Here is a 15,792-nt window from a genome sequence, read left to right as displayed (position 1 = left end):
GACCCCTGGAAATCTCGCCGCTCGGAGATTGGGGTGGCACGCAACAATAAGTTAAATCCTGCAGTTCAAATTCTGTGCAGCTAAAACCTGGATTCAACATCTTATTTTGCATAATTTATCCTGAAAGTTTTGTTTTTTGCATATTTTCCCCATTTTGGTAGTTATGGGAGAGGCAGAAACAAATAATCCCTATCCCCAACTGCTGAAAATTTTATTGGCCGCCTGCTGAGATTTGGAAAGGCACGGTCCCAAAGATTTTCAAACATACCTTCACAGCAATAAATACTAGAAGTTTGAGGTTGTGGCGTTTTTTTTAATGAAAGTATACATTTTCAGGAAGATTAGTTCTATGTCCACTACCACATTCTGTGCTTTTCTGTGCTTCACAGCATTGTGACATACACACAGCTCTGAGAATGTCCTTTCTCACTGTCTATTTACATTTTCTCTCTCTTCTCCCCTCCCCCTTAAACCCAACAGTACGAAAACAGGAAATCATTAAAGTGACGGAACAGCTGATTGAAGCAATAAGCAACGGGGACTTTGAGTCCTACACGTGAGTGTGTGCTCAGTGGGTGTTTTGACATTAACTGGAGAAAGAAACATATTCCTGAGCTGGCCCTGTGTGCAGGAAGGTGGTTAGCAGGAAAACCTCCAAATGGCCTTAACTGTGAAAAACAGCATGGTGCTGCTGTCCAGTTTTGAAATGTCAGGTTGTTCTGAAGGAAAGCAAAGTAGTGATTTTCTTTTCAAAGCACAACTAGAACCGAACTTCAAGAACTTCTGATTTCCACTTCTTTGTTCGTGCCAAGCCACTATGTAATTATTATCTCCCATCATAGTTAAAATAGATGGATTCCTTTTGCAGTTTGGCCAAGGATAAATCACAGCTATTACTGCTGAGGAAGCAAGCAAGGGCATGGATTCCTGGTTTAGAGCACAAAGGAACATGGGTTTTTTGATGAAGAATAGAGGCTGCTGAGTTTGTTTTTCTTCTGTCTACCAGCAGCATCTATTTAAAAACAATGATACAAACAAAACCCCATTCTAGCGCTATAACTAACCAGCTGGCATGGTAAACAAAAGGGAAGGGACACAGGTTAGTGCTAGGGTATCTGCTTTGCAGGCAGAAGGTCCCAGGTTCAATCCCTGGCCTCTCCAAGTAGGACTGGGCGTGGGAGAGCTGCTGCCAGTCAATGTAGACAATACTGAGCTAGATAACCAGTCGTCTGACTTGGTATAGGACAACTTAACAAGATGAAGAAGTCCTCAAAGTAAGTCTTCCATTATTTAGAAAAGTATCTCCATTGTGGGTAATTATGGGTTAAATGAGTATCTTCCACCTTTTTAAAAAACAAACAAAGGGACTTCATCAAGAGAATTCTCTTATTGTTTGGAACCTAAACTGAAACCAATCTACTTATTAGTGTAGGATTCCATTACTTAGCTGCCTTCCAAGCCAACATTCTGGAACTGATGCGCATATTGCTAACTTCAATAAGGCTCGCTATGCATTATTGATTTATTTTCTTTTAAAATGTGTATCTGCCTAAAGATGGCTCCATGAAGTCCTCCAGGCATTTAACAATTTCATACTGTATAAAATAACAATTAACATAATACAAACAATATAAAGCAGTATCAGATTAGATTATATATATAAACAAGTCAGCAACAAATCAGTGGCAGCAAAGTTGACAGAAAAACCTGTCTAGTAGATTTATAAAGCATAAACATCTCTGAACTAATGCAGCCACAAAGCGTCTCTTGCTCCTTCCCTCCCAAAAGCCCATTGGAACAAAAGTGTGTGTGTGTTTTAACCAACTTTCTAAAAATGAAAGTTGATCTGATGTGGCGAGTCTTCAGGGGGACAAAGTTCCATAATGAAGTTGCTACTTGTTGTTCTCTCTCTAGCGTCTGACAAGGATGAAAGCTAAAGCAGAGACTTGTCAGATGAATTTTTCCTCCATGGATATTTTTATTCATTTTTAACTGAAACATTTCAATACAAAGCAAAAAAACCCACAAATACACAGAGATAAATACAAAAAAAGTTTCATACATTAAAAAAGTAACAAGAAAAAATGAATCAAAGAAAAGCTGGCAGAGTCAATGAAGAAAAAGCATCTTGTTGAGAAATAAAGTTTACATCTTTGTAAGTATTTCAGCACACAGTTCAATGTAATATATTGAAATCAATCTTATAGCATAACAGTGCAAAACAATAATAAAAAACAGAGGTTATCCAAACAGGACTCTCCAAAGGGAAGCATAAGTAAAGAAAAAATCCAGTTATGTTTTTTACTAAGCATGAACTATGTGAAATTAAATCATTTCTCATAGAACTTGTCCTTTTTGGTAGATTCACTTTACACACACACACACACACACACACACACTATATATGTGTGTGTGTGTGTATAAATAATATGTAGACATAAATGAGTAAGTCTATATGACTTAAATGAATAAGACTATACATGCAAAAATTTACGTTTCAGAAAATATACAGAACTAGGAGCTCCACCCCTGCTCGCTTTACTCACCAACCCTGCCTACTGTTACCAGTGCTCCCTCCAATGGATCACCAGCACTTTGCCTCCCCCCGGTGAGGAAATAGGGGCACTGCCCCAACTGGAGCTGTGCTTCACCCACCCACCCCGCCTGCATTTTTTGGGGGAAATTGTCTTTTTTGTTTGTGACATGACAGACAATGACAACCTCCATTTAAAGAATTATAGCTTGTTTTAAGAACAGAAGCAATTTAAGAATAGGACCCTCAGACAAGACTTTCCCTGACTGAGGGTGGATTTTTCATGATCACAGTCACCCTATAATTACATAAGTGATCCTGAAAAAAGAGTTAAGTATTAAAACTTGGAATTATGGGCTAAAGTTGGACTCGAACTCCACCCCTTGGACTTTCCCTTGGTCTGCTTTTTAGTTTCAGTTTCAGTTGTGCTGTCTACCAAGCCAGCAGTAAAGAAGCATCTTTATCTGCCTGCAGTAAGAATTGTTTATTCTACAGTTATTATAATGGGTACAGCAGGATTGGGTACTTATTGCTAAAGGGTGAAATAAAAAGATCTTAAAGTGATCTGAAAAAATGGCTACCCTTTACTCTTTCAAAGCACTCACTATACTCACAATCACAGTGGCTATTTTCGTCTTCTTTTTCTTGATTACTTAATGGCAAAGGAAGCAAACAGTCCTAGAGTAATAGAAATATTGCAGTGTATGCTACAGTTAGCTGGCTGGCTGGCTGGCTGGCTACCTAAGCTGTAACTCAGCCCTAATTTCTGATTTTCCCAATATGTGCAGCTCAGCATGAGGCCTTTTCAGGGTTTCTGGATAGAAACCCAGCAACCAGTAAAAAAAAATTCCAATTGCTTTCCACAATTAGCTTCCAGTTGCTTAGTTCATCTTTTATATAGCAGCCAGTTAAAACGTTTTCCCTTGACTGTCCAACAAGAAGGAAAATTTAAAGGCCAGGAACAAGACTAGAAGGAGAGACTCTCAGTGCGGAGTTAACAGACACACACTATAGTGTTTATTTTCTCTCTGCCTTTCCCTAAACTTGTAGTATGGACAAGTTTGTTTTTGAGGTGGAATCTAAAAGTGAGATACCTAATGCCGCATCAAAGCCAAACTCAGGAGCTCACTGTCTTTACCAAAGCAGTTCATGAAGAATCAGAATACAGGGACAGACCACAGGTGAAACAGGATTGTAGCTATAGGCAAAGTCAAACTTTTTGTAAGTCTGGTATTCCTGGGGATCTCTCAAAAAAGGATAAGACAATTCAACATATAAACTTCATTCATGTAAGTTAACACACTCTCTGGATGGAGGAGGAGTGATGAGAAAGTTAACTGACTTTCCCTTTCCCTGGCCTGGCCCTCACATCCTCTCCATTAGTGAGGGGAGGGGGGACTGGCTGGCAATATGTGTCTCTCCCCTCCCAAATGCCCCACCTAGAAATGTGGCTGCCCCACCTAACAAGGAAAGCTGGCTACAGGACTGCTCCCCACATACACAGGTCTCCAGCATTCCTCCTCCCAACAGGTGAGCAGTGCCCCCTACCCCCATGGGTCGCGAGCACTCCCTCCCCTCCTCCACTATCTCCATCAGCACTTCCCCCTCTCCCCAAAGGTCACCAGCCCTCCCTCCAACCAACCCACCATGGGCCAGGGCCAGCTAGCACAACCACTTCCTCCCATCCTTTGTTGGCTTGCCCACCTGCCACCACCACTGGGTGCTTCACGCAGCACTGCCACCTCACCACACTCGTGTGTGTGTGTGTGTGTGTGTGTGTGTGTGTGTGTGTGTGTAAGTAAAATTAAATCCATTTCTGGGGAAATACAAAGTTATTGATTTTGTCAGATAAGGAAAAAATTGCAAATAAGCATAAGAACATTGATTATAGAACTATAAAATATTTCCATACTCATCCATACTCATTTACATTAATATTTACAATTACATTTATTTGCAATCATCTTTTATACATTACCCAATAGGGCATGTGATTGAACATTTTTTTAAGTTTATTACTCCAATATATAACAAAAAAGCTCCATCTCTTGATAAACCTATTATACTGTTGTCTAGCCACCCTTATGAATAGGGAAGCATGCTTTAAAAAGATAAAGAAATTTAAGTTTTTGTGTTCAGAGCTATAACTTCATTCCTATGGATTTAAAACCAATGAAGAAATGTGACTAAACAAAGACAATGAGGGTGTTTCATTTCCTTTTCTCTCTCCACCTCTCCACCCCCGTCTTTTCATGGGCTACTCCAGGAAAATGTGTGACCCTGGGATGACCGCTTTTGAACCAGAAGCTCTAGGGAACCTGGTGGAAGGGCTGGATTTCCATCGATTCTACTTTGAAAACTGTAAGCATTCTCTCCCTTCTCAAAGGGCCATTTGACTTTTATCAGAAGTCATAAATATTTGCAATACTGAGTCACTTCATCAGTCCATCTAGCCCATTGCCCATTGTATAACTATAGCCAGTGTAAATGCCTCGTAATAATGTAAGAGACTTGAAGGCATATACAGCGCCTTGCAAAAGTAATCAGACCCCTGACCAATGATCTCATATTACTGAATTAATATTAAATGGCACATTGTAATTTCATTCTGTATGATATTTTATTTGAAACACTGAAAATCAATTGGTGACATTGGTTTTATGTTGGGAAATGATTGTAAGAAACTGAAACATGTTGCTTGCATAAGTATTCAGCCCTCACACATTAATACTTGGTAGAGCCAACTTTCGCTGCAATAACAGCTTTAAGTCTTTTGGGGTAGGTATGTACCAGTTTTGCACACAGCGTTGGAGGCATTTTGGCCCATTCTTCTTGGCAGATTTGCTCCAAGTCATTCAGGTTGGCTGGACCACAATTTTCAAAGAGCGCCACAGTTTTTCAGTGATATTGAGATCAGGACTCTGACTGGGCCACTGTAGGACATTCACTTTTTTGTTCTTGAGCCACTCCAGTGTTGCTTTGGCCTTGTGCTTGGGATCACTGTCCTGCTGAAAAGTAAATTTGCTCCCAAGCTTCAGTTTTTTAGTGGACTGAAGCAGGTTCTCTTGCAGTATTTCCCTGTATTTTGCTCTATCCATTCTTCCTTCAATTTTAACAAGATGCCCAGTCCCTGCTGATGAGAAGCGTCCCCACAGCATGATGCTGCCACCACCATACTTCACTGTAGGGATGGTGTGTCCTGCGGCATGGGCAGCGTTAGGTTTGTGCCACACATAGCCCTTTGAGTTTTGGCCAAAAAGCTCTATCTTGGTCTCATCTGACCACAAAACCTTTTCCCACATCACTGCTGGGGCAAACTCCAGATGCGCTTTCAGATGGTACTTTCTGAGTAATGGCTTCTTTCTTGCCACTCTCCCATATAGGCCAGTGTTATGCAGAGCTATTGATATGGTTGACTGGTGCACCATTCCCAGCCACTGAACTCTGTAGCTCTTTCAAAGTGATTGTTAGCCCCTCTGTGGCTTCTCTCACAAGTCTCCTCCTTGTTTGAGCACTGGGTTTTGAGGGATGGCCTTTTCTTGGCAGTGCCTGGCTTCCACTTCCTGATTATTGATTCAGCTGTGCTCACTGGGATATCCAAACACTTGGATATTATTTTGTACCTTTTTCCTAATCTATGCATTTGTATTACATTAACTCTCACTTCTGTAGAATGCCCTTTGGTCTTCATTTTCCTTCAGATCCACAGCCTGACCAATGATCCTTCAACAGTGGGGTTTTTATCCTGACAATGTGACAGCAACTTTAATGGTTCACAGGTGGAGGCCAATGGTAAGGTGACTGTGTCCTCGATAGGACAGTTTCTTTCATCTGTGTAAACTGGGAGCTTTCATAGCACAGGGGTTGAATACTTGTGCAGGGAGCATGTTTCAGTTTTTTATGTTTCTTACAAACATTTCCCAACATAAAACCAATGTCACCTTACAACAATTGATTTTGAGTTTCAGTATTTCAAAATAAAATAGAACAAAATTACAATGTACCATTTGTAATTCAGTAATATGAGAGCATTGGTCAGGGGTCTGATTACTTTTTCAAAGCATTCTTGATGGAACCTTCTACCCTGTTATCCACTAAGATTCTGGCTGTCAGAAGTAGAATTTTCATCCCTATAATTGTTTTGATTGATAGCAATAGTTAGGCCCAGCCTCCATTAAATTTGTCTTGTCTCTTTTTAAGTTTTTTTTTTAAAGATAAGGGTGTGTGCGTGTATAGATCATACAAGGATGGAATCCAAGAGTCGCATAGAACAGGAATAAGCCAGGCCAGGCAAGTTTCTTGTAAGAGTCTTTACTAGGCAAAGACATTAGACACAGTTCTCTTCACAGACAGCTTTTCCCCCACACTGTTTTTCCAAGCATCCCACCTTATCAGGCTTCCCAGCCAGCTACTGACCTTGGCAAACCTGGCGCTCTGTTCTCACAGCTTAACCCTTCAGCTTCAGGTTTCACTCTCTTTGCTAAAAACTCTGTCTGTGAGTCTCACAGCCTGCTTCACTGACCAACAGCCCCCACCTGAGACTCACAGATTACAAATCTTCATTGGTCATCATTACATTTCTACAATATTAACTTTTCATTACAATACATATCAGTACATGGTTTGTTTTCTTACAGTTTCTATTTACATTTTCAGTTCAGTTCTTGTTTCTTTATTTCTTTATTCACACAAGTTTCACAGGGTCATTTATTTCACTTTTATTTGATAATACATTTATATTTCATTCCTCAACACAAAACTTCCACATGAGATCCATTGTTTCTTTATCTATTGGTCCTTCTTTTTCCCATTCTACTGGATATTTATCTGTTTCATTATTCTGTTGTGTAACATTAAATGTGAATCTCTGAGGTGGTTGACCTTTCGTTTTTCTTTCTGATCTCCTAACATTATCTATTTCCATTTCTTCCTCACTTTCTATTTTACTTGGACCTGCACCTGTTCCTGCACTTGTACTTGGCATTTCTGTATCTTGCATTGCCATGTCTTCACCTCTCAGCCTTTTTACAGTACGTTTGCCACCATGTATTAGATCAGTCAATGCAGTTCTTATGGAATTTGCTGCCCAAAAGGAACATCTGCTGCTTCCTGCTTGCTTGCACTATCTAGGATAACTGTTTGACTGTCTCTCCAAGGTTTATCTATCACCTTTATGCTTCTGCTTAACACTACTTGTTGTTTCTCAGGCAACCAAACTCTATATGCTTGGAATATGAATTCTGAAATCCCAAAATGCGTCCTGCCTGAGCTCTTGAGCCTAATTTACCATGCCTTTTCTGTTTTGCAACATGTACCCAGCATTTTGCCCCAAAACGTTCTATGTGTTTCACCCTGGGCTTTCTTCCAGTCAGTTTCTCATAGGGAGACATGCCTATTGTTCTGTGCATGAGACGGTTTTGAATATAAACAGTGTAAAGAATACATTCACCCCAATAAGTGTTATTCATATCTGCATCTGCTAGCATGGCTCTCATTGAATCCTGCAATGACCGGTTCCTCCTCTCTGCAGTTCCGTTGGAGGATGGGCTGAAGGGAGCAGTGAGACTCTGTATTATTCCCTTCTTTTCCAAATATGTTTTAAATGAACTACTGGTAAATTCTCCACCTTGATCTGATTTGATATTCTTGATAACAACCCCATATTGTGTCTCTGTTCTCTGTATAAATGCCTTCAATTTCTCTTCTGCTTCACTTTTCTTTTTCAATAAGAACACATGTGTAAATCTGGAGAAATCATCCACAATCACTAAATAAAACCTTGCTCCACCTTTTGAGCACTGGAAAGGTCCAGCCAAATCCACATGTATGAGCTGATAGGGTTCAGTGGTCGTGCTTTCACAGCTCTTATTTACCGTAGTCACAGTCATTTTTGTTTTATAGCATACTTCACACTCATCCACATGCTCACAATGTGTTAATTTCAAATCTTGACTATGCTTTGGGGTGTTTTGTACCTTTTCGAAATGTGCGTGTGCTAATTTTCTGTGCCATTCATGTAAACAATTATCATGTTTATCTTTATTAACTCTTATCCAAGCACACGTGGGTTTATCAAGCTTGCACTCAACCATAAACATTTGGTTCTGTAATTTCCCTTGCATGCATATTTCACCATCCTTTCTCACAAAACATCTATCCCCTTCAAATGTAACTTTACAACCTATTTGAGCCAATTTTCTTACTGATAGAACGTTATATTTTAAACCAGAAACCAATAACACATCTGTTAATATAGTTCCCAAATTACGTAACCTGAGCGTGCCTTTTGCAATCGCGTCCTGAGACGATCCGTCAGCCAGATAAATCTTCTCCTGCGCCGGCTTTGAAGTGTAAAATAAACTAGAGTCTGTGATTAGGCAATTAGACGCTCCACTGTCAAGAAGCCACTTAGAGTTAATGAGTTTATTGTCCTCCTTAGTAACAAAGTTCACGCTTGTTCTCTGACTTCCAAAGTCCCTGTTATTTCTCTTCTTTAAACAATGTCTCTGTATATGTCCACGGGACCCACAAAAGTAACATATTTTATTCTCTTGCCTGCTTCTTTGATTTTGTTGTTGTTGTAAAGCCACAGTCTCTTTTAACTCTGTTTTCTTATTCTCTTGTCTTCTATTCCACTCTTGTTGAAGTTTCTGTTCTACAAAGTCCAAATTCAGATGTCCGTCGGGTAAAGTTTCCAGGCTAGAGACCATGACGTCCCATTTTTGATCAAATGAAGATAACAGTATATAGAACATCTGAATGTCACTATGATGCACTCCTCTATCTTGCAGCTCAGCATTTAATCTACGAAATTCAGCCAGATGCTCTGTCATAGTCACTTCATCTGTAAAACGCATCTGATAAAGTTTCCGTGCTAAACACAGCCTGCTCCCCGCAGTTTGCTGCACATGAGCGGCTCTTAGCTTCTCCCACATCTGATTAGCTGTCGGCTCATTACTCACCAGCAACAGTTGTGAATCAGACAGCCCCAGAGTAATAAAAGCCTTCGCTTTCTCATCTTTCTTCAACCACGCTGCTGAAGGAGCTGCCGGAGGGGTTTTTTCTACAACATCATTCAAATCTTCTTTAATCAGAACTGCTCTCATTCTCCATTTCCAGCTGGAGTAGTTTACAGCATTCAGTCTCTCCATCGGCATCCCGGATAACAGGTTTACAGCCATGTTGTCCACTCTTACTTGCCTCTTACTTGCACTTTGTTTCTCTCTGCACCAACGTCACGTCAACACTCTCGAACCCGCTACCTTGTATGATAAGCTGGGCCCATAACCCCTGTGGGCGTGTGCGTGTATAGATCATACAAGGATGGAATCCAAGAGTCGCATAGAACAGGAATAAGCCAGGTCAGGCAAGTTTCTTGTAAGAGTCTTTACTAGGCAAAGACATTAGACACAGTTCTCTTCACAGACAGCTTTTCCCCCACACTGAGTTTTTCCAAGCATCCCACCTTATCAGGCTTCCCAGCCAGCTACTGACCTTGGCAAACCTGGCGCTCTGTTCTCACAGCTTAACCCTTCTGCTTCAGGTTTCACTCTCTTTGCTAAAAACCCTGTCTGTGAGTCTCACAGCCTGCTTCACTGACCAACAGTTATCCACTAAGATTCTGGCTGTCAGAAGTAGAATTTTCATCCCTATAATTGTTTTGATTGATAGCAATAGTTAGGCCCAGCCTCCATTAAATTTGTCTTGTCTCTTTTTAAGTTTTTTTTTTAAAGATAAGGGTAACTTGGCTGAGCTAGCACATATATTTAGAGAAAGGACAGCTCAGAGATAGAGGACAGACTTTATGCACAAGATTTAATTGCTGGCATCTCTTTGGTAAAAGGGATCTCAGGTATCAAGGCCCTGAAGAGCCACTGCCAATCAGAATAGACCATGCTGGGCTAAATGTACCAATGGCATGGGTTGGCTTCATAAGTTCATATGTATGCATTCAAATACAAAAAAAGTTAACAGTTATGGGTGCAATCTTAACCCAACATACCTGGGAGTAAGACTCACTGAATTCAGTAGAACTTACTTCTGAGTAGACATAAGAATATAAGAACATAAGAATAGCCTGCTGGGTCAGGCCAGTAGCCCATCTAGTCCAGCATCCTGTTTTCACAGAGACCAACTAGGTGCCTGTGGGATACCTGAAGAAGGACCTGAGTGCAACAGTACTTTCACCTCCTGGTTTCCAGCAACTGGTATTCAGAAGCATTCTGCCTCTGATCATGGTTAGGATTGCGCTGTTAAACTCTTAATCATTCCCAAAGTTTCAAACCAAATAATAAATCACTGAATGTAGTGTGGATGTTTTTGGTTTTAGAATGTGAACTGGGCAGTTAATACACTTTATGAATGTGTTACAAAAGACTCACCATCTTGAATGTGGTTGGGGGGACATAAACTGAAACAAGCCGATAAATATTCTGCAAACTTCCTTTTTCTTGTTGGTACAATTGTGTTATACAGAGTAGAGAAGATCTGTATCCTAATTATGCTGAAGAAGCAAGAAGCAGACTATATTGATTTCACTTACTTTTTCTCCCACCCCCAGTATGGTCCAGAAACAGCAAGCCAGTGCACACTACTATCCTGAACCCACATATCCACTTAATGGGAGATGAATCTGCTTGCATTGCTTACATCCGCATCACACAGTATGTTGACACAAGTGGGATCCCTCGCACTGCACAGTCTGAGGAAACCCGAATCTGGCACCGTCGGGATGGCAAATGGCAAATCGTTCACTTCCACAGATCTGGAGCACCTTCTGTTTTACCACAGTAAGTCAAACCCAGGACTCAGTAATCCCTCTCCACTCTTGCTCCGTTCTTGGCATACCAGTGAAAATGGAATATTCCATTCCACATTGTAAGAAGGGGTAGAAGTGTAAAATAAAGCTATAAATATATACAAGGCAGTAGAAGGAAAGAACAGTATTTAAGGCCAAATGTAATGCACCTACCTACATGGCTTAAAAATATTTGGATTCAATATATTGTAGCTAAGCCAATATCCTCTTGAAAGTACTTTTATGTAAAGGTCTGTGTCGGGGTCCCCAGCCTTGTGGGGTCCAGGGACACATTTAGAAATCTAAGAAACTATTGTGGGCACCACACCACAAAATTCCCATTTCACAGAAGGAAGGAAGGGTGGGATATACATTTAATAATGTATAAATAAATAAAAGCTGGCAATGCTCAGCCCCCCCCTCAGCAACAGATAAAACACTCATATACACATCCAACAAATAAAACACAGATAAAAAAGCTGCAACATCCCCTTCCAAAAGCAGACACCTCCCCCTTAAATAACAAAAAGAAAAAAATCCCAAGTATAACACAAAATTATAAAGGGAAGGAGGGCCTTGTAGATTCCAAGGGGAGCTGTCTGACTGTACTGTAGAGCCCACAGGTGTCACATTGGGGACCCCAGGTCTATGTAAAGCAGGATGCATTTTAGACTACGGTGTATTAGACCAGAATGCATTTATGGGATTAGATTAAAAGAATTTCTGAAGTAATTCATGCACATTTAGTTTAATCTTCCACCAGTTATGGACACAAATTATTGCTTGATCATTTGCTAAGGTCCATGTGCATGCTAGAATTGTGAAAATCCCGGGCTACGTTGTAAACTCAGAAAGGTATTATAAAAGTGTTGATATCATGCATGTAATAGTAGTCCATAATGACTAGTTCTTGGAATTAGAGTAAATTTGACTAAAATTGAAGTTTGAATCAGGTCACATGATAAGAGAACAAGCCAAATTTATTGCAGAGTGTAAGCCTAACTTGGAATCCCTAGACACAGCTTGGTGTCAACTTTTAATGATGATGTCATTCTCATTTGTTCTCTTACTGTGTTATTATGGTTGTCTTTGTTGCTTTCTCTAAAGAAGGATGCATCCTTGCATTTCATGTTAACTAATTCACTACCACTTTCAGTTATTAAAATGGATTAAAATATCTTTATTATCCATAAAGTTGTGTTGAAAGTGAAGAGAAAAATAAAGATTCTTTTATCATTCTCTAAACTTCTTGATTACAAAATGAGAAGGTGCCTAAATGAAGTTAAGGGTATACACTGTTTGTTTTTTAATAGGCAGGAACATTCAAACACAGAAGCCCCCACCCGCACTCTGGAATGATACAGTCCAGCATCAGATACTTCACATTTATGTCTGATCATCTGTTTCTGATGTGAGTGCAAGAAGATTCTATATGAGCATCCCTGATAGTAAAGAAGAGTATCTTATGTACAGGTTTGATGTGGCTCCAGGGCTGGCCCTTAGCAGTCAGTGTAATAGCCATTACTATTTCTCTTGAAGACTACTACTGATGTTAGACAAGAGTCACTCATTCATTGTTTTTATGAATTGCCTCTCCATTAAAAAACTCTTCATGGCATTGTGCAAGAACTCTGAGAATACATGTATCACTGGGGCCTAAAACTTTGCTTATAGTTAGGGATGGGGGAGAAATGTAATGTGAACCTGCCTAATTTGCACTTCCTGAAATAATATACAAGCTGAAAGGCAGCTGTCCTTTGAAATTCACACTTCTCAGAATTTTACAATGCAGTTCTCCAACAAAAAATGTACAAAAATATATAAAGAAGGGGAAAGAGTGCACAGAATACATATATTAGTGCAAATAACAGAACAAATCATAATATTAGAGGAATTTGTTTGCAAAACCTATATAGTAGGTTAAGATTTGTATACTAGAAATGTGCACTAAAATGCTCAGAAATCTTCATGAGGACTTTTAAAAAATCCACAAACTGATACAGAAATGTAATGAACTGAATTCAAGATGGGAAAAATAAGAATCTGTTCTCTGTAGAACTGCCACCCATTCTTCACTCATTTAGGTATTACAGAGAATCCAGATCACATTTTTTACAAATTATTGCATTCTCATGTTTTCTGTGTCACTCCCCACCTCCAATTTGTGGCAATTGTTCTGATTGAACAGCAAAACAATAGCCTATTCAGTATGGTCTGGCAAAGTGCTATTGATTCAACTGCCTTTCACTTCCGCCCATGTGCAGCCATTGTTACACTTTGAGAAAAATATTTTTGACACTTCCTTATCACACTGGTGCAGAGTAATACATTTATGTCTTTTTAAAAAATAAATTTAAATAATCATTGTTATGCTGAGTAGAAAGTAGAAATTCAAGCCAAAGAGGGTCAAGGAGACTTCTCACTGTTTTGCAAGCCTTTCTGACACTCCGTGCAAGCAAGGAGACCTCCTCCATCATCTTCTGACTTGCCCTGAGCTGTTGCTTGGATCTCTAGGGAGCAGAACAGGGAAAATTTATTGTTGCCCTTACACTTCAGCACAACAAGGAAAAAATTATTTTTAAGCACCAAAACCAGACTGTAAGGTAGGACACGATTAATCCTTCCTCTGTCCCCCTCCCCCGCTTCTCAAAGATGCCTCCTAATATGTCCCCTACTTAGCATATGGGATTTTTTAAAAAAAAGTTCATTAGTGCCCTCAAGTGAAATTGCATTCATAAAGGGGGAGAGGAACACTTGCAAGTGGTACCTTCTTCCAATATTTTAAAACAAAACGAATTCCCCCCTCCCATATTTTTCAATAGTTGTCATGGCCTATCCCACCCCCTTCATCATGGGCATGGGGCATTGCAGGATGCTAATAGGGGTCACGTGCAACTGCTGTTTTAATTCCCTGTAGAGCGTGTAGTGCAAAAGTAATGTCTGAGCAGCACTAAAGAGCCATACGATTTGTTATGCTTGACAGAGGCTAATTGACAGAATAAGTATATGCTCTCGCTTGTTCTTTTCTTGTTTTAATCAGGTTATCTGAATGTTGTTCTGTCTTGTCTTTCCTCTCTTTAAGAAATTAGTTCTTTGGGGTGCGAGGGAGCACTAGGAGGTAGATGGTGGGACTGGTCAGCCCTCATCAGGCTGTCCTTTCCCTCCTCTCCTCTCCACAGGGCAAGGTTGTTCACACGGTAGTTGTGGAAGGAGGAGGCCTTCTTAGCTTGTTTAACATCCTCCTGGACATCTCTGATGTCTTGTAATGCTGCCCACCCCTGCCTTACCAGAAATCTTGGGAGGTGGAGCCAGTAGAAGGACAAAGTTCCACATTTGTCTGTGAAGAACCATTGTGGGCTTTTACACAAATGGCAAGGATAATTATTTGGAGTGGGACTGGCTGGGGGAGAACTAGATGTGGAGAGCACCATTTGGGTGAAGTAAAAAGCCATTTCCTTTTATGTTTTTCAGCTGAAGCATCAGCCACTCAGGCCAGGTTTCCCACTGCCTCACTGGAAAGGGAAGATCCCTGCTATCCTTTACTTAGGGAACTTGGCTGCTGCTGACTCTACTCCTTGGTTCTTGCTGGAATTCCTTTAACACACAGAGCTCCTCACCAAAATAAACCAAGAATTTAATAGACTTTTTCTCCTTCTGTTTCACGCACTCCACAATTTGCCACTTTGTGCCATTCTAGAAGAACAGGGCAGACCAAGGCCCTATTGCATGAAATAGCTTTTGTGTGTAACAAGAGAAACCCAATGAAAAATAGGCTGAGGGGCTAGGCTTCAACCAGTACTGTCCATAGAGCTCATGGATCCACCCTTGTTCAATATTCTCACAATTAATTATGTTTCTCAGAGGGACAGGGCCTATTTTGGTTTCTTAGCTGTTTCTACTAAGTCTTAAGGGGCTTGAAAGACAGGGGAACATGCAGGAAGATTCAAACTGCCATGTGCCAGTGGAGGCTTAGTAGCCACCTCCTTGCACTGGCAGATTGATACCCCTACATGTAATGCAAGGTTCTTGTTCAATCATGATCTCAGTCATTTTATTTATTTTAAAATATTTATATGTCACCCTTCATTATCAGAATTCCAGTGCACTTCACACAGCGCTGTTGTTACTCATGAATACTAACATCTTTTTATTCAGCATGAAGCTAAAATCTGACAAGTTTCAGCTTATATTTATTAAAGCCTAGCAAACTTCTGCTGGAATTAATATGGTTTATGGTGCATAAAATGCATCATTCATTTCTCTTGCCAGAGAAAAGTACTTTTTTTGGTGACTGGACCAACGAGGGTTCACGACAGTTCCATTCTCCCTTCAGAGCTTGGGTTAAAGGAAACTGCTAACTCTATATAACTGGCGTTAAGAGCACATACATAAATGAAATTGTAGATTAAAGGTCCAGTATGATAGCAGGATATTTTTCACATTATTTCTAAAGTAGTAATAT

The 15,792-nt window shown here is 40.2% G+C and overlaps 1 protein-coding gene across 4 annotated transcripts in view; it reads left to right on the top strand.

The window, feature by feature from the left end:
- CAMK2A (calcium/calmodulin dependent protein kinase II alpha) overlaps positions 1-14,972 on the top strand; it is a 204,394-nt gene extending 189,422 nt beyond the window's left edge. For 3 of the 4 annotated variants that reach the window (XM_061617361.1, XM_061617363.1, XM_061617365.1), the window contains 5 exons: positions 481-556; positions 4,800-4,894; positions 11,094-11,322; positions 12,644-12,741; positions 14,802-14,972. In XM_061617361.1, coding sequence (XP_061473345.1) covers positions 481-556; positions 4,800-4,894; positions 11,094-11,322; positions 12,644-12,689 — 446 coding nt within the window. In that variant the 3' untranslated portion in view covers positions 12,690-12,741; positions 14,802-14,972. The remainder of the gene's footprint in view (positions 1-480; positions 557-4,799; positions 4,895-11,093; positions 11,323-12,643; positions 12,742-14,801) is intronic. The other variant, XM_061617364.1, reaches the window with a different exon arrangement.
- The last annotated feature ends 820 nt before the right edge of the window (positions 14,973-15,792 follow it).

The sequence above is a fragment of the Rhineura floridana genome, chromosome 3 (assembly GCF_030035675.1).
Source record: "Rhineura floridana isolate rRhiFlo1 chromosome 3, rRhiFlo1.hap2, whole genome shotgun sequence".
NCBI lineage: Eukaryota > Metazoa > Chordata > Lepidosauria > Squamata > Rhineuridae > Rhineura > Rhineura floridana.
This window is presented reverse-complemented; position numbering and strand designations above follow the sequence as displayed.